This window comes from Suillus subaureus (genome assembly GCF_016647635.1).
Source record: "Suillus subaureus strain MN1 chromosome Unknown BJ212scaffold_3, whole genome shotgun sequence".
NCBI classification, from domain to species: Eukaryota; Fungi; Basidiomycota; class Agaricomycetes; order Boletales; family Suillaceae; genus Suillus; species Suillus subaureus.
Window position 1 is genome coordinate 33,693 of NW_024538559.1, and position 24,155 is coordinate 57,847.

Below are 24,155 nucleotides of genomic sequence, written 5' to 3' on the forward strand. Positions count from 1 at the left end.
CCACCTCACATATCTCAGTCCTGTTTCCATCCTGCCTTCCAGATCCCCAGATCTCTGGACCTCTGGATATTAACTGTACTATCTCCAGACCTATTCCCACCCTCTGTCTGAGATCCTGCGCCTATCCCCATTTAGGCATCTCTGCCTTTCCGGTTCTCAGTTATCTCTGTTTCCATCTTGCTGATTGATCCTTGTACTAGTTTCATCTCCGAGTTCATTTACTTATGTTCCGTCTTACTTACCAATGTGTTTCCGCATGCTCGTACATAGCCTTACTCCTTTGCTTACTGATCCTCTCAGATAGCCTCTAGTATATAACCCCTGTACAACTACAGTAGAGTCCTCAGTCTGAATATCATCTTAGTTCCTACTCTATCATCTTAGATCCTGTTCACACCTTAGATCTGCCCAATCATCTTGTGGACTTCAGTCCGTCTGAGTCTTGTCCTTTTCCATAGGGCCTAGGGAAGGATTCCCTGGGCCGGAATTCCGGACCTTCGGATTTGTCCCCTATGTCTCTGTCCCAAGTCTAGGGATTGCTTCCCTAGGCTGGAGTCTTGCCTTTCCGGCACTTACCCTCTTTCTGGACTTAGGTCCACTTCCTGTCCCTCCAACTCTACCTTAGGGTAGTCTACCTCCATTTGCTTCTACATCAGACGAAGTCCGATGTAGCCCCTATTCCTTCCGGACCTCCGGACCTCCTGTCCTCTGTACCTCTGGACATCCTGGTATCCTGTCCTTCGGACGTTCCACCCTCCATACCTCCAGACCTCCTGTCCTCTGTACTCCGGACCTCTGGACATCCTATCCGTCCATCCTGTCTTCCTGTAGAAGTATTACCTTGCAGTGGGAACTCTCCTGAGTATTTCCTGCATCCCTCCAGAACTCTCCTGCACTCCTCTGGAAGTCCTCCTGCACTCTCCACCAGAGTAGCCAGCCTCCAGAAGTCCTCCAGACTTCATTGGACCATCATTGGACTTCCTCTGAAATGAAGGGCACATACTCAGGTAAGGGGCACAGTGTACGAGCTGAGGCCAAGCCCCTCTGAGTCAGTCTCTCTCTCCTTTGAGCATGGTTCTTAACACCCATCAATAATGGTATCAGCCAAGGAGATCCACTATCCATGATACTTTACATTATTTACAGCTCAGATTTGGTTGATGTTGCCAAAGCTCGACGAGGTAATGAAGCAATCAAGGAACTGACCCTCGCATTCGTCGACAACATGGCCTTCATCACCATAGGGGAAGACTTTGAATCCACGCATAACATCCTTGCAGACATGCTCGAGTGGCCTGGTGGAGGATATGATTGGTCTCGTGCTCACAACTCTAAATTTGAAACTAACAAGTTTGCGTTAATAGATTTCTCCATGAACCGCCAGAAGACTTGCCTGGACATGCACATTCAAGGTTCCATCATTCGGCCCACGTCAACACACCATTTTCTCAGAGTTATAGTAGACCAGGAGCTCAGATGGAATGCACAAGTGGATAATGCAGTAGCGAAGGGTACAGCTTATGTTCTCCAGCTATGTCTGATGCGCCAATTATATCAAGCAGTAGCCCTCCCAAAAATGCTGTACACTGCAGACCTGTGGTTCACCCCCTCCTTTTGGGAAGGGTCGGACAAGTTGCAGCGAGGATCTATTGGGGTAGCCAAGCACCTCACCTCGGTACAATGTATTGCAACACTGGCCATCACCGGAGCCATGCACACAACTCTGACGGACCTACTTGAAGTCCACGCCAACCTCCTACCCCTGTCTCTAACACTTCAAAACACATGCCACAGAGCAATAGTTCAACTCACCACCCATCCAAGCTCTCACCCACTGCATGGCCCTGTTCATCATGCAGCAAATCACTTCATCGGATCACACTGCACCTCCCTACACTGACTCATGCATCAATACTCAATTGTTCCCAGAGATATTGAAACTATCCTACCAGCTCATAAACCTCCCCAAGACTCGAACCGTCACAAGACCAGGATAGTGCCCACCAAGGAAAGGGCAATTGAGGAATGCACCCGGCTAAGAGACAACATTCAAGTGTACAGTGACAGCTCAGGATACCAAGGCAAAATAGGAGCAGCAGCAATACTATTCTGTACGGGTTGCTGCCCAAGAACCCTCCGATTTCATTTGGGCACCGAGAAAGAGCATACAGTGTTTGAAGGAGAGGCGGTTGGCCTCATGCTTGCCACAGAGTTAATTGCAACCAAGGATGACCTTACCTTCCCCATCTCCATACTGATTGACAACCAAGCAGCAATCCACTCCAGTGAACATTTCAACTCATGTCCAGGATCATACTTAACCGATTTGTTTTGTAACAGAATGAAAGACATTGCTAGAGAACATTGTGATTTCAAAACCACCCTGCACTGGGTCCCAGGTCACTCCAATGTCCATGGTAATGAGGAAGCTGACAAACAGGCAAAGAAGGCATCAGAAGGGAGACACAACAACAGCCCAGCAAATCATCTCCCCCCCCTCCTCCGACATGGCACATTACTGCTAAGTATATCAGCACTCATAGCAGCACACAAAGAATTCACTCATTCCCAGTGGGGGAGACTATGGCACAAATCGCCACACTACAATCACATCAACAGAATTGGCCCCAGACTTCTGAAATGCTCCTTTGTCAAACTCACCACAGAATTCCCCAAGCGCCTCACCAGACTATACATGGCCCTCTGCTCACAACACATCCCACTGAACCATCACCTTCACCGCATCAGCAAAGCACCATCACCCCATTGTCCGCACTGCCCAGCAATCAATGAAACCATCTTGCATCTCCTCATAGACTGCCCATGGTACCACCATGAATGTCACATCCTCACCTGCTCCCTAGGTCATAAAGCCTCCTCCCTGCCATTCCTCCTCTCAGACCCCAATGCAACCCCACACCTTGTTCGCTTCATCAATGCTACAGGAAGACTCAGACAGACCTTCGGTGAAGTACCTCTCCCTCACAAACTGCCAGACTGATCCAGCCTGTCCCATAGACGCGACCAAGTCAAGAGACCCAACTATGAATCCCCAAACCATATCTCCCTGTACCACCATCACTGTACCACTACTCCCTACACTTGACTACATGGAACCACATGCCAAAGAAGCGGTATCAGCCAAATGAAATGGTCCTTGATCAACTATTGCACCAGTTGAAATTTTACCTACCTCATCTGCATCCCTCCCAATTCCTGTACCAGCTGCCCTAGGCAGCTGAGTACGTGTTAAGCATATGAACATAGAAGCAGTACCTATAACATCAGTTCATACACAGTCATCTCAACAAAAGGTGGAGCGTCTAAAATGGCCAGCAGGAACAGTGGACTGATGGGGGCACACCTCACATCAGGGCATTTGCGAGCCTGAGATGCACCTGAGACACTGGGGGTCTCTAGTATAGATTGTAATGTCCTACATAGAGTATCACTCTGCAAAGGACAGAAATTGGACACAAAAAAAAAAAAACCACAATAGCTGCGCTCGTAGAGTTTGTGCTTGCTATTGCATTTCGAGTCACGATGTACCACGTTGCACTGTAAGTTGCGATCCTACTTCGAGTGACCTCCGGCTTACCAGTAGCTCAGACTTTATATCATTTCAAAGTTGTCAGGACTTGGTCTTACCTTTGGTCTCCCGCTGAATTCAGTGCTAACACAATTATTTATGTAGGTATGCTAATTGTGTGCTGGTAACCTGAATTCGCGGATATTGTTGAACAGGACGGTTGATCTGCATAAGACTGCTGCCATCTACGACGCTAGCATTCGAGTGCTTGTTGAGGAACGCCCTCCAGAAATTCTGCCAATGTGATACAAACACATACCAAGGTTGAGGCCACCATAAAGACGGATCCGCACCACCCGTACCGCAAGTCATCCCCCTCACCGCGTAATGACTGACTCGTTACCTCGGTACAATGATCAAAAGAACTTCTTGGAAGTATAAGTTATCTGTACTTATCTATTCGTGCAAACATAGAATCCTAGCTAGAAAATTATAGCGTAAACAAGTGTAAAGAATAACGTTAAATATCAGCTTCCCCGTAGTGTGGTGAGATTTGTCCAACCTTTACCTGCCTACAGGGAAGCTTTGCTGCTTCGGACAGTCAAGGGAATGCATGCCGCAGCAATCAATACGATGGCGGGAATTCAGCTGGAGTTAGAGCGTTGAAAGGGTAGCCGTGAAACAGAAGTTCCCGAGAAGATAAGGAAAAAGGCAGTACTACTGAAGGGAACATTGATCAGTTACAGCATGAACGATCGCTGCTGTGTCGGGAACAGAGCGGAGGTGCTGCAAAGATATTGGCACTAGTAGTAAGTAGCATAATTCCTAGTCTGGGCAACAGTAACATCAACAAACAGCATAGGTCGTGGAACTCGGATTGGAAGTATTTATCAATTCGAGTCGCACGACCTTGCTTTTCGTTGAAGAATTGAAACACGTGCCACAATAGGACTGCCACATCGATCTGCAAAAAAAGCGTATCATATCTGCCTGGGGCGATGTTTTCACAGCACAGCTAGAGGGAAGTGTTCGCCGAATTGCAAAAGGCCATTACACACCGAATCGCAAGGTAGCATTGCATATCGCAATCGACCCCGACATAAAAAAAAGTCACTCACCGCCCGTCGCACCGATGTCCGGACGTTCAACTTGGTTTGGACCCCAAACCAGACGTAACCAAGGAAACATGTCGATTTCTGCCTGGATCGCAGACTGGGTCCCATAGCTTGGGACTATTTCCAGTCGTCGAGCACGGACCTGGCGCCCACTGCCCAGTAGGTTGTCGTATTTGACTTGGCCCCGTCAGCTTACACCAGTAATCCGTGGAGACAGCTTTAAGGAGCTATTGATGTAAGAATATGACACAAATGGACGTACCTGGTGTGATAAAGGGTCCATAAGCCTCATGCCGCACCTATTCCAGAATTGAAGTACCTCGGATATAGAACATCTAACATGCACTGGTCAAGCAATGTGACAGGCGTTATTTTTTTCTGAATCCTAAAGGGGAATATTGTGGTCACGTAGAAGGTGCCGTAACTTTGACCAGCCCAGGTTGCAAGCTGAGGTACAAGGAACAATTTTACAAGTCAGGTCTGCTTCAAATTCGGTACACGATACTACCACGAGCCGCAGGCGTTTGCACAGAAGTGTAGCAGAAACAACGAGCGGAGCAACCGATCCTTGTGTTTTGTCTCAAAAACGGTTCATCCGGAACAATAGCATCCACACCGGCATCTATCTAGCGTTACTACCTGCTCCACTCCTGAACTGACCGACCCTTGACATTCTTTCTCGATAGCTGAGTTGCTAAACTCTTTCCACTCTCTCTACCATGGCCGACATTGGCGAAATTATCAACCTAAATGCCTCCAGGACGATCACGCCAGCTGCAGTAGGCTCTCAGGTAGCTCTGATGTCAATAATTTCGGTACGTCATATATATAGGCTTTCCCTCAGAATCCCGCTCACTCCTTCCAGGTCGTTACGATTGTGGTATTCAACGTATTGCGACCTAAGAACAAGGTATGCCTCTTCACCATACCACATAGCTATAACCTACGTACATGTCATGCAGGTCATCTACGAACCCAAGGTCAAGTATCACGTCGGTGACAAGCAGCCGCCGCGAATATCTGACTCCCTTTTGGGATGGCTACCACCTCTCATACGCACGAAGGAACCTGAGCTTGTTGACAAGCTTGGATTGGATGCCGTCACCTTTCTCAGATTCACTCGCATGACTCGATCACTTTACTCGGCCATCGCTTTTACATGCTGCGTCATTCTTATCCCTATCAATATATCCTACAACCTCAAGAACGTTCCTTCGGAGGACCGAAATATCCTTTCCATGTTGACTATCCGGGATGTGAAGGGTTCTTTCCTCTTTGCACATGTCGTGGTCTCGTACGTGATCTCAGCGCTCGTCATGTTTTTCGTATGGCGGCACTGGAAAGAGATGCTTCGTCTCCGGCAGCAATGGTTTCGCTCTCCTGAATATATGCAATCCTTCTATGCGCGGACACTTGCGGTCATGCGTGTACCCAAGAAATACCAATCTGACGAGGGCATCCGCGCCATCTTCGAAAGCGTTCAGGTTCCATACCCTACTACCTCGGTACACATCGGTCGTAAAGTCGGAAGGCTACCTGAGCTTATTGAATATCATAACACTGCCGTTCGCGAACTCGAGCAGGTTCTCGTGACATACCTCAAGGGCGGCAAAATAGCGAAAGAACGGCCCACAATTCGGATAGGTGGATTCATGGGCATGGGTGGTACTAAAAGGGATGCCATAGATTTCTATACGTATGTACCCGTGCTCTATTTGACGCCATATCGCTAACGATAACCAGCGCAAAGCTGAAACGCACGGAACAAGCAATTGAGGATTATCGTCAGCAGATTGATACCCGCAAAGCAGAGAACTATGGTTTTGCATCTATGGCAGCGGTTCCGTATGCTCATATTGTCGCTACCTTACTTCGAAAGAAGCATCCGAAAGGTACCGACATCGCTCTTGCGCCGAACCCTAAAGATATTGTGCGGTATTTAAACACTGATCCCTAAATATTTACTGAATGTTCAGCAGATATGGGTAAATCTCAACAAGTCAACTTCCGAGCTCATCCGCAATAAATTCATCGGTTCTTTGTTCTTGGTGCTAGTTTGTTTCTTCAACACTATCCCCCTGTTCATCATCTCTATCCTGGCAAACTTGAGCTCAGTACGATTCTTGCGTTTTGTTTAGTATTCGGTCAACTGAATCTCTTTTCTACAGATATCTGCCTACGTGGGTTTCCTCTCGAACTGGGCTCTTGCATCTCCGGGATCATTTGCTTTTGTTTCTGGTGTCGCGCCTCCTACCATTTCGGCACTTTTCGGTTTTTTCCTCCCCATCGTCATGCGTTGGTTAAGTAAATTCCAAGGTGCCCTTACTCACAGCCGGTAAGCTCATTTTGTCGCTGGTTGTTTATCGTTGCCTGGTTCTGATAGATTTATGGCAGACTTGACCGTGCTGTCGTTGCACGCTACTTTGCTTTCCTTGTTATCTCCCAGCTGATTATCTTTACTCTCATTGGCGTTGGATTCAGTCAGAAATCATTTTTGCTATCATCCGTTCTAGAATGCTGATGCCCATCTTGTAGTTGCAGCCGAACAGATTGTAACGGAAATCGGCCAACACACCAGTTTCCAGGATATTATCAACAATCTGCATAGTGGGTCACCCCGTTATACATCACGGATTCTACTCAAATTTTATAGCCTTGCCGAGTACCATCAATCAAACGTATATTAATCAGTCGTCGTACTGGTTGACATACTTCCCGTGAGCTTGTGCATATGTGCTTCACATGCAGATATACTTACGCATGTCGCCATAATATCAGACTCCGCGGCTTCTTGTTTATCTTCGATCTGGCACAGATCCTGAATCTTCTCTGGACGTCGTTTAAGACTCAGTTTGTTGATTCTTATTATTATCCGTGTCGCACGCACTGACACCAGATCTCAGTGTTTTTGGTCGCACACCTCGTGATATCAGAGAGTGGACACAGCCGCCAGATTTCGAGTATGCTATTTACTAGTACGTGCCTCATTTCGACATCTCCTTATTGATGCCGATGCCTTCACAACAGCGCGAATATCGTAAGTTAAGCTCGGTGATCTGATCTGACACCCATTCACATTTCACAGCTCTTCATGGCCACCGTCGCCCTGGTCTTTGCTCCCCTAGCGCCCTTGGTCGTACTTGCTGGTGCTATTGTGTTCTGGATAGGTTCATGGGTGTACAAATATCAACTGATGTTCGTCTTCATAACGAAGGTTGAGTCGGGAGGAGTGGGTTATTTATTCTCAATTTGTTATTCGAGTCGCTAATCCTAGTGCAGCGGCTCTGGAACATGATTATTAACCGGTTGCTCCTCTCAGTCATTCTCATGCAACTGTTGATGGCCCTGAGTAAGTCATTTTAACCATCAGAGGCCGCAGCTGCCGACTTACCCTATTACAGCCATCGGCCTCCAATATGGCTTCAAGTCCTTCATGTGGCTCACTACCGTCCCCCCAATCTTGTTCATCATCATGTTCAAGTTTCAACTTGACCGAACTTTCTACAAGAATTTCCTTTACTACATACCTTCGGAGACTGAGCTTCGCGAAGCAAAGGTGCACTCCTCGAGGTCAGATGTTTCTGGCAGAGGGTTGGAGAAGCGCTTCGGTCACCCTGCGCTTCACGCAGATTTGTTTACTCCGATGCTTCATGCAAGGATGATGCCACTCCTTGGGGACGTCTATAAGGGAAAGATTGGCAGTAACAAAGCCAAGCTGGATGAATATGGTGGTCAGAAATTGGACGCTCAAGTCATCGAGGGTGGCTTGACGATTGCCGCTATCGAACAGGTGAATATGTTTTGTCTGTCTCAAAATGAAATACTGAATATTCCAATTTAGCGCGATTTGGAATATGATCCTGCCCTTTACCGGCGTGATCGAGGCGAGCTGGACTGGGATCAACGGTCCATTACATCGACTGCGATCTTGGGCAATACTGGAAGCGGCGACAATGCTTCGCTTTACCACCAGAAGACACATCAATACGCGGGTTCAATCAATGGAGGTCGTGCATCTCCCGCGCCTCCCCCTTTCGACCGTTACCTCGCCCAGGGTCCATCGCAATCTCTGAATGATATAGAGCTAGCACGCATGAACCAGAGTGTGGATCAGTTGCCTCTTCTGACAGATCATCAATCATATGGATACTTCGATGCCCGGCAGCAACCACCGCCGTCTCCACTCCATGGGTACGGCTCTCCAGATCGGATGACCCCGCCATCTAGATATGGATCGCCTGCACCAATGGCAACGCTGCCTCAGATGCAATATCCTCCTCATCCCGGGATGCACCGGAGTCCCACAGAAGGCTACAGGGAAGCACCGCTACATCGCCCGTATCCTCCCCGTCGCCCAACCTCGACCTACTCAGTTGATCCATCGCAAAATATGTCTGGACGAGGTACCTACCGAGGGTAATCTACCAAAGCTTTCAGGAATTATCTCACGCCAGTACCACCATTCATTCAATATAATGTGCGCTACGACTAGGCTTACTCTGCCTTTTTTCAATCTTTCACGTCGTCGTTGTCTGTCACCTCACTTTCACTTTTATCTTGATTACGCATATATCATTCGGACTTGGACTAGGATAACGCAAGTACAATGGTTGCTTGGGCAGACAGGCTTAGTGACTGCATATACATGAGGGTGGGAGGAGCCCGCCGGATAGTGGCTAGCATTTTTTTTGCTGTACTTGTTGCATTATCTTACCTACAGCTTGTGTACGCGAACTTTCAAACTGCTAGTACTAACTGTACCAGTACTAATAATCGAGTAAACCTACTCGCTTGTTCATTTGACGTCGTCGTCATCTTGAACCTGCTGCATGTCTAACTTGTATTCGTATGTGAATGTCGACCACCCTGCTCCCAAATGTTTGGCTACCTCACAGGAGATTCGTGACCGTGGGTCTGCGTTCGTGGGCAACGTGTATCACGCTAGCACACCTGAAGAAGCTAAAGCTGCCATCTCCCACCACCGAAACGTCGTTCACGCTGGGAAGAAAGCCTACGAGATATCTGCCTGGAGATGTATGGTGCTGAAACATGGCAAGTCAGGGCTCGGGGGTCCTGATGACTTTGAGGTTAAAGCGGGATATGATGACGATGGGGAACAATGGGCTGGGAGCAAAGTGTCGAGGGTTATGCAACATGAGGGTGTACTTGACGCTGTTGTCATTGTTAGTCGATGGTAAGTCTCAGCTGTATCTATTCTATTAGGGGGAGTTTGTATGTTTACTTATCGTTCACTCACAGGTTCGGTGGGACCCTTCTAGGACCAGCTCGATTCGCTCACATCGAGACCTGCGCCAGTGAAGTATGTCGTACATTCAAACGAGTTGAAGAAATGGAAGAATGCATTTCAACACTTACAAGGCTCGACGATATGTTGGCAAGTCTGCGGCAAGAGCTAAACGACCTGACTCAGAATGTTGACTTGGCGACGAGCGGAAGCACCTCGGCCCGAACTGCCTCAGACGAGATCGAAAATGTAAAAGGAAGGAGAAGCAGACAGCCCGATTATACAGTTGTGCAGAGGGATCTCGACATCACAAAGGCGAGAAGACTTGTTGGTGCCAGGGAAAGTGCCGTCAAAAGTGTCAAGTCTCTGTTATCGAGAAAGAGGATAATGTTGGCGAGTACTGAAGCTGAAGTGTAGCACAATAATGCGCAACAGGGTCGAGTCAAAAGAATGCTCTCATATAATACGAGTAGTAGTAATCTGGACGCAGAACAAACGTAGTTGTGTACCAGAAAATGCATACATAAAATCAAAGAGGGCATACTGGAGAGGGGATCGAAGTATAATCCGCTGAGAGTTTTAGGTGAAGCTGGGAGTGCGGGGATGACATCTAGTGAAGTGTGTCAAAATTGACAAGGACGGCACAAGCTTTGGGACTGAGGTCGTCAGGCACGTGTTGAGTTTTAAAAATGAATCGCGCTGATGTCAAAGCAAAACACCCTTGATGTTACCTATCAACGATTAGTTTGAGGTATATGGGAGCCAAGTGAAGTGAGAGTCATTATCAAGCGAGAGTTAAGGAGCGACGATGCATTCCCAGTCTAATACAGTGCAAGAATCAGATAAGTTGATCGATTCTCGAAATCAGGCTGCACGAAGGAACGACCGTATGCCTTCATTCAATCCGCCTGATAGGGGAGACTGGCAAGTCACCAGTTTTGTAGACGCCATTTATTGCAGAATGGCTTGTGTTCCTGGTGGCTACCACGTGCTTGCTAAGGTAGGGAAATCTTTTTGTTGACATGAAGACAGGCGTAGAAGCTTCAGGGGTGAGCGCACTGCACACGACCTTGTTGCCCTTGAACAGACCTGAATCATAGAACAAATTTCAATTCATTGACAAATTGTCCGAATTATCGGGATAAACAAAGGCGCCCTCAGCGTTGAGAGTCAACTAGTCAACAGTCATGACCATTATAAAACAAAGACACGCTAAATGAACATGAGAAAAGACTGCGTGAAAGAAGAACAGATAGCAGATGTACCTCCGTTGTTAAGATATCAGATTTAAAAGCTACGAGCCTACGGCACAGAAAACGCTTAATCGAATTCTCGGTTTCCGTTCTTCACTATAGCAGCCTGTAGCTCCGACACCGCCGATACCGCCAGTGCAATGAGTTCACATGTTATCATCAAGATATCATGATAAATGCAACCCTATGAGATAAGCCGTAAGCGTCAAATTGGTGTAAAGAAAGTTGGCAACAATAGAATCAGTGGTGCAATGTTTGGCTATATGCTCTGCCGTTCGTCAAGGCTCATAGCTACGACTGGGGCGGCAAGCGGAATCATCATGAAAAAGTTTTGGGATGATACCCACCTGTACAACGATATTCATTAGTTCTACACTTGTCCAAGGCCTGAGAGAACTTCGGAGAAAGATCTAACGGAAATCCAATATTGATCCGGTACCCAAATAGAACGACTCATGTAGAGCCGACTTAGTCGAGCGTACTAGTGACGTTTGCACTTACCAACGCAGTACGTGCCGTGTAAAAGATATACAGACGATGGAGAACAGCGAAAAAGTGAATTTAGATGATACATCTGGTCTTCCTGTCCTCTCAAAATCGAAATGAGAGTATGTGCGGATGTTGTTCTACATGAAAAAATTGAAGTAGGAGATGTGGCTGCAACCTTAGATAATCATGTTTCTTTATTTTACTCGTTGCAGTGAGTGGCTGTGCAATCCGACCTTGGAATGTTTGCTCTGAGAGCTGGGCGACAGGCTGGCCATCAGCGGAGAGCGTATGCGACCGTTGATACCATCAAAGAAGGCAAGCACGTAGCTTCAACAGTGACTCCTCCGTGGTCAAGGCGATTCGAACTTCGAGACGAGGATGAGGAAGATACTGTCGGCCCCGCCCGGCGTACAGTTTGCATCCGCATGTCCAGAACGCTTGCAGGCGGGATGGTTGATGCGTTCGCTGTTGTTCGTGGGGTAGAGCGCAAATTTGGGCGGATACGTGAATACCGGTTCATACGGGTATGTGGAGTAGGGTGGTTTTTACAATTTAGTTTGCTCAAGCGTCATTAGGATGGAGAAGTGAGCTCAGAGTACCAGATGTTGTGTTGGGCTGCATTTCAGTCTGAAGACTCAATGAGCCTCATTCCAGAGAAGGGTATCACCATGAATGTCCCGGCTGCAACGCAGGATCCTACTATCCCCGAAGGGGGCCCGGGACTTGAACACCTTCAAGGTCTATTTGACGTGAAGGATGTATATTCTTCCAATCCCCCGGCATACTCTGCTGAAGGACCTTCAACACGGCCGAGATTGATCGAACTCAATGTTCAGCGAGCTGGTGTGTATGCTCCTACGCCTTCTCATCCTGCAACAACGCTGTGTGCTCACGACGTGGACAGCAAGCGACTTGCGTTTTAATGGTGATAACAGCCCGTTAAACCTCACGAAGGGTAAAAGGATTGCAATAGGACACAGTTTCTATGAGTGGGGAGGTTTCTATCCTCTGAAGCCTCTTTATACGTCATCCCCCTTCACTTCGCCATCCGAAGAACCGCCGCCTACTCCAGACCACCAGCAAATGCGCATTGCGCTGAACAAGTGGAGTCAAATCCTTGAGCGACCCGACCCTTCGTTTGCACAGATGAAGGCTGCAGCCACAGTGGAAGCGCAAGCAGATACTCAAAAAGACGTGGCAGCGGATTCGAAATCGCCCAGTGATTCATCGATGTCAACGATGTTGTCTCAGAGGAGTCGAAGGAGGACCAGACGCGAGGTGGAATCCTGGGTGCCACTATCGACGCCACAACCAACAAAACCGGATTTGCCACCTCCTGGCGCCATCACTCTCAAGAAGCACATAATGCCCAAGACTTCGCAGCCTTCGACGCCTAAGATTTCGCGCAAAGAACGTTTGCTCGAACAGGCTCGTAGCCAAGCTCGCGAACAGGTCATGCAGCAGGTTGCGCTGCGTGCCAGGGAAGCCGAATTTGCTGACCTCGAAAATTCAAATTCAGAGACACTAAAGGAGAGTGTCGAGGCCCTTTTGAAGGATTCTAATGTCGATGCAGAATCGTCAGGCGATCCGACGGATGGCTCTGAGTCTGAAGTCACGCCGAAGGCAGGAAACAAACCACTGAGCGAGAGCCAGGCCTCCCCTGCGAAGGAAAAGTTGTGGAACTTGGTTGGGAAGTGGTTTTGATCGATACTGCCAATATAGAGCTTTTCTGTTGTCGAATCGTAGCGGCGGCGACCCGCCAGTCCCCGACTCCCTTGACTGGTCAATTGCTTTATTTGATTCCTTCCGCTGAAGGTTTGTACACAACGTTCCACGATCTGTGCAATACATGTCTACTCGTTTCTGGTGCCCGGCTGGCTTTCCCAGATTTACGTTAAGCACCCATTACAGCAACTTAGGCTCCAGCTTCTTCCAAGTTCCTTCAGACATCCACGGGAACGACTTTCTGGTCAAAGTCATCCGTCCAGTCCTGTTCATGTAGGATCTCGTTGGCTTTAGTCCGCCCAACGCTTTTTGTATTCACAAGTCATCGACGTCGCCCTGAGTATCTTCATACGTTTGACCGGCCCATTCCATATTTCCTGCTTAACGTGCACTGTAACATCAATTGTCAGTCACTGCTCCACGTCTTTCTTGACGCGTGCGGAGGATTGGTGGCAGCCAAGGTGCTGAGCAGTGCTGTGCGAAGAGTGGGAGCCGACAGCGCACTTGGGTTATCCGCATGGCACAAAGGCGTATGAGCAAACTGGATCAGCATTTAATGTGGCTACAGGGGACGAATGCGTGTCCGAAAGAACCGCGCTAGGCCGACAGGCGAAGCACTCTCGACGGAGATAAACCCTACTCCATAACAGTTTATTTTTTTGAGCGTACAGAAAAAACAATAGGCTGCGATAAACTAGCATTCGCGGAAGGCAGATTTGGCAGCTCAAGCTCAATGCGTTTCGGGGGTCAGACCGGTCAGCGCTAGCTGTTACCACGCACAGCAAGTGACAAAAATATCATTGAGTATTATGTAATACATTGAAGGGGCCATGGGTATGAGGGTATACTATTGGTTACTATCATTCCGTTACGGTCCACCATTCCGTGAATTTTGTCTACAGCACTCAATGTTAAAGCAATTGCTTAGCTACTTCACTAAGTATATTCTACATACTATTGTAGCATGTTCCAAGTGAAAAAAATCAAATCTGTTAAGAAATGATGGAGATTGTGTTTTCAGTGTGACAGCAGCAAAAATCATAGATTGGTGTCACCTGCCAAAGCTGCCGACGTCGGACATTGAAATTAACAGCATGTTTCAATGCAGCTGCAATCCGTCACCTGTGAGCACTGCACTGAGCTGGGCTCAATCGCTATGTCATGGGTTGCTGCTGAGGCAAGCTGGCGGCGTCTACTGTCCCCAAGTATGAGTTCAGGATCCAGGCTGCACTCGAGGGTGTTACAAATGGCACCTACAAGAATTAAACAGTAGCTGCAAGGGTAAACAAAGTATGATTATTTATCTTTTGAGTTCCTGCGGTGCTAATTTCATTGTACAGGTCGCATGGCAGACTCTTAAAGACTGGAGCAAGGGTCATATGTCTTGCAAGGATTTTTCCTGGTCATGGCAGCTCCTCCAGCCATCTGAAGAGGAAGCTGTCAAGGATTGGCTGGCTCACGAATCTGGCGCTGCATGTCCTGTGCACCCTTGCGATTTACGTGCTTGGGTCAACAAGATTAGTGGAAGGATCCCTGGCAAGCATTGGCATCAGCAGCTTCAACTTCAAGCCAACCACCAGAACTTCCTGCAACCTCCAGTTCCTCCCAGCCTGGACACTTGCCACCACATTTCATACATCCGCCTTCTCATACTGGTTTCATCATTCCCACACCACATCCACCATATTTTTTGCTCAACCCCCACATCTGAGTCATGAATTTCACAATGCACCTATGTATCACTACCTAGATTTGCACACATTCCCTCAGCAATATTTTACACAGCATTAATTATTTGCATTTACTAGTTCTATATAATTATCTGTACATACTATAGCTCACAGACTTGCTAGTAGTATCCTAATTAACTGCTGTTAAAGTTCACGAATCACGAATAACGTCTGTCGAGCGGACTGTAAATTTGGCCAGTGTGACTGTCTGTTACTATTCGTGACTTAAGTGTGACTCACGGAATAGTGGACCGTAACGGAATGATAGTAACCGATAGTATTTCATGTGCATCAAGTGCGCTTCGTAAAAACGGCGATTTGATTGCGAGATATCTGAGAAAACAAATTAATATCAATGAGCAAAAAAGCGACGGCGACTTACAACGGACATGGCTGATCACGAGGACCTGATTCTTGTCAGAAAAAGGAAATCAATGTTTCAGGCATATATACGCCTGGGCGTTTGGAGCTCCCCACTTTGTGAAGTCGGTGACTGCTCTTGCCAATTACTGACCGGCGGCAGCCGGCAATTCGTGTAGCTCCGCTCCGGTTTGTCACTTCCCCGCAATTCATCCCGCACATCTTTTTAGAGCTTTCTGATCAAGCCCTAACTTACTTTCGAGTTCAGACGGCGGACCGTTTTCCGCCTCTCTGCCATTGAACGTAAGTATCGAGAATCGTAGAAAGAATCAAGAATGGCTACCATGCTCTCTGCGCGTACGGGTTCCGTTCGGCGACTGGGATATCTTCACAAGACGCCGTTTACACGCAACGGGAGTCGCGCAGGTTAGTAGTTTAAGAATAATTTTTTGGCTATAGTTGGGAACTCATATCGGCCCGGTAGCGTCAGGATATGTGAAATATAATCATGAAGTAAGCCCAATTCGCATTCAATAATGACCAGGTCAAATTAGACTACTGCTTGTCAGGATCCGTTGAATTTGGAATCTCTACTAACGGAAGAGGAAATTGCCATACGGTACGTCTTAGCTGTTGCATGTCCGGCGGATGTCAAGCTTATACTGACACAGTGATACTGCTCGGGAGTACTGCCAGGCAAGTCCGCCTTATCTACATTCAGAACGCTGTGTGATGATCCGTATGTTAGGAGAATCTCGCTCCCCGTGTGCTGGAAGGCTGGCGGACGGAAAGTAAGGCATGCTGTTTGTCCCCTATTCTTTACCTCATCATGGCGCGCAGAATTCAATCATGATATTCTCCCTGAAATGGGTAAATTGGGACTGCTTGGACCGACGATTCAAGGCTATGGCTGCGCTGGAGTGAGCAGTGTGGCCTACGGCCTCATTGCCAGAGAAATCGAGCGGTTTGTACCGCGGCTTTATCTCATCGTTGACTTACCCATGCACATCCCAGCGTCGATTCCGGCTACCGGTCGACAGCATCTGTCCAATCATCGCTTGTTATGCACCCCATCAACGAGTTTGGTACTGAAGCACAAAAGGAAAGGTATATTCCTCGGTTAGGTAGGGCTTCTAACTGTGACTGAGAAACTTGCGCTTATACTATACAGCCAAGGGAGAAATCGTTGGCTGTTTTGTATGAAATCACAGTACACTGAGATTTTGAATTCACAGTAACAATGTAAACAGGGACTGACTGAAGCGAATCATGGTTCCGACCCAGCTGGCATGGAGACAACTGCTGAAGAAATTGATGGTGGCTTTGTTCTTAATGGAAGCAAGACTTGGATATCAAATGCACCTGTCGCGTAGGTTCCGTTGTTCAAGTTCCATGATTGCCACTGATTTGCTGGCGAAACAGTGACATTTTTGTCGTCTGGGCTCGCTGCAAATGGGATGCCAAGGTTCGAGGATTCATTCTCGAGAAGGCAAGCTCCGCATTTGTTGTTCTACTCGTCTATCTCACTCCCACACAACTGGCAGGGTTTGAAAGGTTTGGAAGCACCAGCCATCAAGAACAAGGTTGCACTTCGGGCGTCGTTAACCGGTTCGATCTTCATGGACTCTGTTAGAGTAGGCCATGATGCCTTGCTCCCGCACGGACAAGGCCTTAGTGCACCTTTCTCCTGTCTGAATAGTGCCCGGTATGGCATTTCATGGGGTGTAATGGGGGCTCTCGAGGATTGTATCCAAAAAACTCTCACGTATGCACTTGAGCGCAAGCAGTTTAAGCGACCGCTGGCATCTTTCCAACTTGTCCAGAAGAAACTTGTAGACGCACAAACTGAAGCAGCTCTTGGTTTCCAGGCCAGTCTTCAGGTTGGCAGACTGAAGGATACTGGCAAGCTGGCCCCCGAAATGATCAGTATGGTAAAGCGCAATAACTGTGGTAAGGCCCTCCAGCATTCCCGGATCGTTTTGGATATTCTCGGAGGAAATGCATCATCAGATGAGTATGTCTATGGTATCATGCGATCGTCGTGCATGTGCTAACCTTATGTTTAAAGGTACCATGTCGGTAGACATGTTGCAAATTTACAAGTTGTGAATACTTACGAAGGTACGTGTCTTGCTCACCGCCACTCGGGGCAATCGCTGACGTGTTCGCCTTCCAGGGACATATGTTAGTCTTTAACACCATATTTTCCACGATCTTCTGAGCTGACAACCCAATCCCTCTTTTCACTCAGGATATACACGGTCTCATCCTTGGAAAGGCAACGACTGGCATTCAAGCTTTTGCTAATTAGTTCCATCGGTGTATTGCTTGCGAAAAATACATGTTCTTATTTTCTTATCTGTTGGAACATCATCACTAAGTCGATCTTTACAGGCTTGAAATTTTAACGAAAGACTACATGATATCTACCTTAGAAACATCGTCAGATGCATGGGCCTAACATTAACAATTTACCAATCGTAGACTGTAGTATGCAAGCCAAATTTTGGACTCGTGTACTGTGGTGGATTCAACGCATCGCGGTTCGACCTTTCAATTTTTGACATTCGCAGTTGTGAGTTCAGTTAATTTGACCTGTCGCCGCATCGGCGGGGTCAACCTAAGCATCGGGCAAGAAGTCATCTATCTCACACTGCTTCGGTTCCGTTCTTCCGCATAGTTTAGGTCCCACATTCCGGCGAAAACGTGGGACGACGATCATACCGCACTCGTCCATGCCTTCCAAACAAACGAAGATGGCCCCGACTTGGTGGGACGACAGCTGACGACAGACTAGTGATACGGTCGTTGGCATCACACTGGTATCGCGCTAACACCACACTGGCCCCACCTATTTTCTCACTCGTAAATGACTTGGGTCCTGGCGTTCAGATTTGTACCCACTCATGGTTGCATTTCCTTATGGAGCGCCAGGGCGCATTGTAATTTTTTTTTCTCTCAGCGCGCACAAATTTATGTAATTGCACTTTAATTTTGTCATGGAGACATGGGCTGAAAAGGCAACTGTATTCCAAGCGGTGGGGAAGGATGATCTACCTAAGCGATGGCGGGAAATCAGATCAACCACATACTTATCGGGGACTTGTCGGGAGTGCACACCAGATATATACCGAAGATTATGAAAGAACGAAAGAGTCTAAATCACTCGGGAATGGATCAAGGGCCGTGGAGCGCAAGTTCGAACTCCGGTGGATCGCGTGCTATTAACGGCTGTGCGCGAAACAATGTTTGCCCTCTGACCAAACCTCACGTGGTTGAGTTCCTCGACTCGTAGTACCACCGCGGTTATGTCCGGAGCGACGGTCCGGACGGGGAATGCTAGGAATCGGCGGCAGGTTTTCTATGCACGCTTGCCACGTTCACGGCATGGGGATCGAACTTTGATGAAATTTGCATTTATGAAAATAGCGGGAAGAGCTGCATCTGATGTTCCTGGAGTTTGCCTAATTGCGATACAACTAAGAGGTGGTCCTTGTGTGCGAGGGCGCTAGATTTACTGCGGACGTGATGTGGGTGCGGATGTACGAGCCCCTTGACAGGTGGCTGGACGAGAGTACACATGTTGGCCGGTGTTTATAGGGGTACTGGACAGACTGAAGGAGGTCTTGCCTCATCAACGCGTCAATCTCACCTGATGGCATTCAGACATAGTCAGTACAACCCCCCTATGGCTAGTCCCTCATCTATCAACCCGATACGGTCCTACGAGGAAAAGCCCACGGCGGGCTTTTCCTCGTAGGACCGTATCGGGACGACAGGTGACTTTCTTCTTCGTTCTGGACCAGGACCATAAGGTTTACGCACTGTGGATAGCAGCGCCCTCCCACAGACATGACGGACTTGTGTGTAGAGAGCCTATTTGTTTCTAGATTGCTTTCAAGTTCGCGCCACACTCCTCTGGACTTATTATTCGATTGCAAAACGGATCCTTCCGGTCAAGAAGTTAGCTATAGGATCTGTTAGTCGTATATCAAGACCGATTAACTTGATGTTACTTTCGCTGGTCCAGTTCGCGTCCGAACCAGGAGACTTGAGAGTACTGCACGCGCCATATATACGGAAGCCTATTCGATTAGGTCTGTTTACACGTTCGAGATCCTGGACTGAACCGCCCAGCGAACTGACCGAACCAAACCGCGGCAGTACTCTCAGAGCCTCAGCCTCATGCCATGATTACCAGATATCTGCCAGTATCGAGTGACTTCTTTTCCTCCGTAATGTAATGGCTGTTGCTGGGGAACATGTCGTTAATGACCATCCGAAGCAGAGAATTGAAAGTCAACGACTGTACCCTTCTACTTCATGCGAGTAAAATATCCAAACTGTTTACTGGCAAGCAAAACAAATCTGGCTCTTCCGTTGTTCAAGTTTGAACGACTGATGAAACATCATGATGCTTTAAGGAGGCAGTAACTTGACTTCGACGATGTTTCCGATCAACTGGTACAGTTGAACGTGTTGGGTATGTTGACACCCGGATCCGCTTTTGGCGCTGCATTGCAACCATCGCATCGCGAAGGGAAAGAGGGGCGCTTGTATTCTGTAATGTGGTTATGGGGAGTTAGTCGTATCTGTTAATGTTTCTAATGTTCACTACGGTCCAGGGTCAAATTTCGCTCTTGCAAGACTTTTAAACAAAGCTTCGAGATCTAGATTATTATCTAGCTAGAGGGTCGCCATTCGAATGATTTTTTAAGGCCCGAGCGTTACGCCGTGAATGTTTGATCACTTCAGGCCCAAATGGAGGATTTCCTTTTTTGACAGTGCCGAACTTGCCCGAGTCGGAAAACTCAAATCTACGATTAGAGATCACAAGCCGGTAGGGCGCAGGAAAACTCCTTCCAATTGTCATTTTCGCATCTCTTCGCATTCGCACAGATTTGCGCGCAGTGAAACATTAATTGTATCCGTTGCGTACAGCTGATTGTAAAAATCTTTGCAGATGCCTTTCAAGCGACCACTGAGCTCGCACACGAGTGATGACTCTGAATCCGCGTCTTCCCACGACGGACCTTCCAAACGACTCAGTTCGCCATGGAATATCGAGAGGGACAAAGCCGTTCTGGTGTACATCTTACGGGCCAAAATCCATCCAGAAACGATGTCTGAGCTTGCCATGCTAGTCGAGAACTATAAAATTGAGCGTGTTAACAAGAGTCATCAAGGGTCAAGCGTCGTCAGCGAACTCAACCTTGAACTCACTACCGATGTTGAAAAGGCGGACGTCATTGTCACCGCAACTAACATGAGGCAGCGCCTGGAAAGGCACATTAACTGGAGAATTGCGGTATGCGCCCACATTTTGTCATTTGTACAGGGTACTTGTTCCAATATCATTCACAGAAAACGAAGGCCATCGTAACACCATTATGGCTTCAAGACTCTGTGAAGTCCGGTCGGCTCCTTCCATGCGGCAGCTATGTTGCGGTTCGTGACTCGGAAGACGAAACTTCGCGAAATCAAGACACCTCATCTGGAAATTCATTCTACTCTCCCTCTGGGGCAGAGAAGGAAGGTTCATGGCAAACAGAACAAGATGAACTCATAGATGCTGCTGAAGTGGAGTTATTGTCGCACAATGCGAAATACAGCTGCCTACGACCGTCGCCACTTGTCTGCCCCAATCAAAGTCTGGTCAAAGAAATCGATATCATTCGACGTGGCAGGAACATTGAAGGAGAGGAAAGAAGTATGGTCAGCTACTCAAGGGCTATCTCTGTCAGTTCAACATATTTCCGTTGTGTTGTATTATATTCTTAACCCATCGTGCCCAGGTCATCAAGGGTCCGTAACTGCAACCCCGTTCAATGTATAACGAGCTGGATCCAACATGCAGCTTACCCGCGTGTCATAACGGAGCACAATATCCAAGATATTCGCAAGCTACCGTTCTTGGGAGAGAAGATCCTCTCAATGGTGCTGTCGGCATCCTCGTGGTTTACTCTCGTTATTCACACATGTTAGATTGAGGAGTTTCTGAAGACGGGCCGAATAACCGAAGCGCGTCCGTGCTTTCCCTTCGTTCTATGACTTGGCGCTGATACAGGTGCAGAGACTATGTTGGCAGATCCGCGGTTTCAGTCACTTTCTACTTTCATCACAATACATGGCATCGGACCCTACACTGCTCGCCGTCTTTATGGCCTTGGTCTTCGCACGCTCGAGGAACTTGAACGATATTATGAAGTTAAACCAGGCGTGTCTGACGAGGAGACAATGTCACTCCTTGATGCTGATGCAAGCGCAAATACAGAGGCTGCGGCGGAACAGTCCATTAAGATCGGGTTGGCTCTGCGACACGACTTGAGTCAGACGTGAGCTTTTTTTTGATTCGTCCCTTCGGACGGAGACATCGTGCTGCTCTAAATATGCGTCTTACGGACGGGAATTTATTGACATCTGTGTCCTTATAGCATTCCACGTGAAGAAGTAGAAGACATTAATCGGACCATCATGCGAGAACTCAGCCATATCCAGAAAGGATGCAAAAGCGTGATCGCTGGAGGGTGTGTTTACCTTGTTTGCCCAACCAATAGTTGCTATTAATCGCGTTGCTCTTCCATGGATTTTAGTTACCGCAGAGGAAAGTCACAAAGTAGTGATGTTGACATAGTCGTCACCCATACAGATTGGAACTTAGGGTCTCAGAAAGTGAAAGGACTGTGTAGAAAGCTTGTGCAACGACTGCACGAACAAGGTCAGAGATCTGCAATGGAGATACTAGGTCATCATACCAATCAATTACAGGTTTCGTCACGCATGTCATGCGTATGTCTCCAGTATGACCGCAATAGGTTGTCTGATTTGACAATTATATAGATCTTTCGGGATTCCATGAACACAACGTGTTGCGCACTCATCACTGGGACTCCTTAGAGAAGGCCCTAACTGTGTTCGTATGGCCCCATAATTCATCGCAGCGGAGAGTTTATCGACGTGTCGATCTGATCTTTGCTGCGCCGGAAGTATTTTGGACCGCAGTAGTTGGATGGTAAGCACTAGACCTAAATACTTTAGCAAGTGATACGAGCGCCAATCTAGGACTGGGTCAACTATGTTCGAAAGAGACTTACGGTTATGGGCGAAGCAACAAAAGCAAGTATTCGCGCTTCTCCGCGTGGGTCCTGGTTAACGTGTATTATCAGGGGGATGAAATTTGACAGTTCTGGAATGTAAGTCTAGTCCAAAGCAATGGACTTGGCGTTTGGACCAATTTCATTGCTTTATAGATCGCGACGTCATGATTCCAAATTGTACCATCCCAGAACGGAACGTGATGTATTCAAAGTACTCGGACTAATTTATATTCACCCAACGCTGAGGAACGCGGATGCATGATCCGGCTGGTCGTGTTCAATTTTCCCACTTGCTTGTTCTACAATTCTTTGTGTCGGGATTATATTTCGACGTCATTCTCCAGCATTCTCCGTATGTTTTGTGATTACTTCCGCAGTCATGCAATATATGCAATTTCGCCTGAATGATATTCCAAATGACAGTCTCCAATTTTGAGCTTGGCAAGATCAACTGTACTAAATTCTAGTACCAGCATCATATTACATGCAATTGTAACATTGATCATTATCCCCCAGGCTCGACATTCACCATTCTAGTCGTCACCCCAGATTCGCTGCAGAGAAACCGGAGAGGCCCGTAGGTTCTTCCAGTTCTCCCATACTTTCAATTTAATCAGCTCTTCGAATTGGTGAGTGCCTTCCTGGGTTTTCGCTTCCATCGCTTTGCCTCACGACCGGCCTAATTCGCTTAGCGCTTCTGATCACTATTTGTGCAGTTACGCTCAACTCCGTTTCACACCACAGGTTCGTGGATTCGATATTCTAGCGGGACGGAATAAGTGGGAAACCTAGAATTTCTTGCACAGGACTAGATCTCATCATGATGCTGTGTGCGTGGGCTGGGCCTGGGCAGTGGGCCTTTCAGACTTACTTGGCTGCTCGGCTACTACGGACTCTTCACGGGCTTGACAGATATCAGGCCAAGCGATGCTATTTTTTGCTCATTGCTCGCGCACTGATCAACTCGATCTGCAAGACTTGCAAGCGAGCACGTTTATTGGTCTATGATTATCCCAAATGAGTGCGAGCCTGTGCAAGTGCTCAAATTGACTCGGAGTTTCCAAAAGGTTACCAGCTACTAGAACTGTGGGTAATGCATTAATTATTGAAGTTCCTGTTTGATGGGGGATTCAGATAGAAGTTTTCAGCTATTTTCACGTCTTTTTTTCGTGTCATTTGTGCGGAGTTTTCGTTGTCAAAGTTTGGAATACCTCCTCTAAGTCGCGTGGTGTCTATATTTGTTATGTCGAGCTGGGCCGTCTATGGCACATTACCTCCACTGACAGGAACTGTTCAGTATTCTCTGTTGTTTGAGCCGAGCTTGAAGCGTTGAGAACCAATTCACTAACTGATCTCTCCCAAGCCCGACGCGTCAAGTGCCGGTCTTTTTATCTTGGTGAAGACAGCTGAAAACTTCCATTGAACTGGCTGAGTTTACGAATTTGAAGTGAATTTGATCATAGTATATTTTGTCCTCGCAACCGATCGCTACTTGTAACCTGGACTCGTGAAGTTATTCTAATATTGTTCCATTCGACGTCGATATGATACGGCGGTCACAGCCATACATAGTATAGTATGTAATGCAGTAACTCAAGGAGCGATTTGCGTC

At 47.5% G+C, this 24,155-nt stretch overlaps 5 protein-coding genes across 5 annotated transcripts; all 5 read left to right on the plus strand.

The window, feature by feature from the left end:
• Positions 1–5,363: 5,363 nt before the first annotated feature.
• Positions 5,364–9,064, plus strand: BJ212DRAFT_1260860 (uncharacterized protein; the record flags this gene model as incomplete). Its single annotated transcript, XM_041330143.1, has 16 exons — positions 5,364–5,459; positions 5,510–5,554; positions 5,607–6,340; positions 6,388–6,574; positions 6,624–6,758; positions 6,813–6,979; positions 7,039–7,124; positions 7,180–7,251; positions 7,298–7,361; positions 7,423–7,494; positions 7,548–7,619; positions 7,672–7,681; positions 7,730–7,873; positions 7,924–7,993; positions 8,046–8,434; positions 8,486–9,064. 16 exons carry the CDS (start codon positions 5,364–5,366, stop codon positions 9,062–9,064), a joined length of 2,922 nt encoding a protein of 973 aa, XP_041198052.1.
• Positions 9,065–9,473: 409 nt separating this feature from the next.
• Positions 9,474–10,306, plus strand: BJ212DRAFT_1475642 (ribosomal protein S5 domain 2-type protein; the record flags this gene model as incomplete). The annotated part of the gene is made up of 2 exons (XM_041339260.1): positions 9,474–9,838; positions 9,904–10,306. 2 exons carry the CDS (start codon positions 9,474–9,476, stop codon positions 10,304–10,306), a joined length of 768 nt encoding a protein of 255 aa, XP_041198053.1.
• Positions 10,307–11,843: 1,537 nt separating this feature from the next.
• BJ212DRAFT_1319446 (uncharacterized protein) lies at positions 11,844–13,759 on the plus strand. Its single transcript, XM_041334356.1, has 3 exons — positions 11,844–12,155; positions 12,207–12,474; positions 12,536–13,759. The coding sequence occupies exons 1-3, from the start codon at positions 11,871–11,873 to the stop codon at positions 13,333–13,335; spliced, it is 1,353 nt and encodes a 450-aa protein (XP_041198054.1). The 5' UTR covers positions 11,844–11,870; the 3' UTR covers positions 13,336–13,759.
• A 1,776-nt stretch (positions 13,760–15,535) lies between these two features.
• Positions 15,536–18,026, plus strand: BJ212DRAFT_1319451 (acyl-CoA dehydrogenase NM domain-like protein). The gene is made up of 15 exons (XM_041334357.1): positions 15,536–15,872; positions 15,931–15,959; positions 16,016–16,065; positions 16,118–16,142; positions 16,195–16,237; positions 16,287–16,410; positions 16,461–16,570; positions 16,618–16,643; positions 16,697–16,815; positions 16,869–16,935; positions 16,991–17,460; positions 17,515–17,567; positions 17,623–17,630; positions 17,698–17,789; positions 17,841–18,026. The coding sequence occupies exons 1-14, from the start codon at positions 15,782–15,784 to the stop codon at positions 17,755–17,757; spliced, it is 1,275 nt and encodes a 424-aa protein (XP_041198055.1). The 5' UTR covers positions 15,536–15,781; the 3' UTR covers positions 17,758–17,789; positions 17,841–18,026.
• A 2,270-nt stretch (positions 18,027–20,296) lies between these two features.
• On the plus strand, positions 20,297–22,969 carry BJ212DRAFT_1423397 (uncharacterized protein). The gene is made up of 13 exons (XM_041337638.1): positions 20,297–20,754; positions 20,811–21,185; positions 21,242–21,251; positions 21,304–21,383; positions 21,432–21,471; positions 21,520–21,781; positions 21,881–21,973; positions 22,040–22,164; positions 22,215–22,235; positions 22,287–22,458; positions 22,509–22,562; positions 22,613–22,639; positions 22,697–22,969. Exons 1-13 carry the CDS (start codon positions 20,410–20,412, stop codon positions 22,803–22,805), a joined length of 1,713 nt encoding a protein of 570 aa, XP_041198056.1. The 5' UTR covers positions 20,297–20,409; the 3' UTR covers positions 22,806–22,969.
• Positions 22,970–24,155: the final 1,186 nt, after the last annotated feature.

Excerpts from the sequence above, each read along its gene's own strand:
- BJ212DRAFT_1319446 (XM_041334356.1), top strand. The coding sequence starts at position 11,871 with ATGTTTGCTCTGAGAGCTGGGCGACAGGCTGGCCATCAGCGGAGAGCG. Across the intron at positions 12,156-12,206 it reads GTGAATACCGGTTCATACGG|GATGGAGAAGTGAGCTCAGA; the intron begins GTATGTGGAGTA and ends AAGCGTCATTAG. Across the intron at positions 12,475-12,535 it reads ACTCAATGTTCAGCGAGCTG|CAAGCGACTTGCGTTTTAAT; the intron begins GTGTGTATGCTC and ends CGACGTGGACAG.
- BJ212DRAFT_1319451 (XM_041334357.1), top strand. The coding sequence starts at position 15,782 with ATGGCTACCATGCTCTCTGCGCGTACGGGTTCCGTTCGGCGACTGGGA. Across the intron at positions 16,066-16,117 it reads GAAGAGGAAATTGCCATACG|TGATACTGCTCGGGAGTACT; the intron begins GTACGTCTTAGC and ends ATACTGACACAG. Across the intron at positions 16,816-16,868 it reads ATATCAAATGCACCTGTCGC|TGACATTTTTGTCGTCTGGG; the intron begins GTAGGTTCCGTT and ends CTGGCGAAACAG.
- BJ212DRAFT_1423397 (XM_041337638.1), top strand. The coding sequence starts at position 20,410 with ATGCCTTTCAAGCGACCACTGAGCTCGCACACGAGTGATGACTCTGAA. Across the intron at positions 22,236-22,286 it reads TTTCGTCACGCATGTCATGC|ATCTTTCGGGATTCCATGAA; the intron begins GTATGTCTCCAG and ends ACAATTATATAG. Across the intron at positions 22,640-22,696 it reads AAATTTGACAGTTCTGGAAT|ATCGCGACGTCATGATTCCA; the intron begins GTAAGTCTAGTC and ends ATTGCTTTATAG.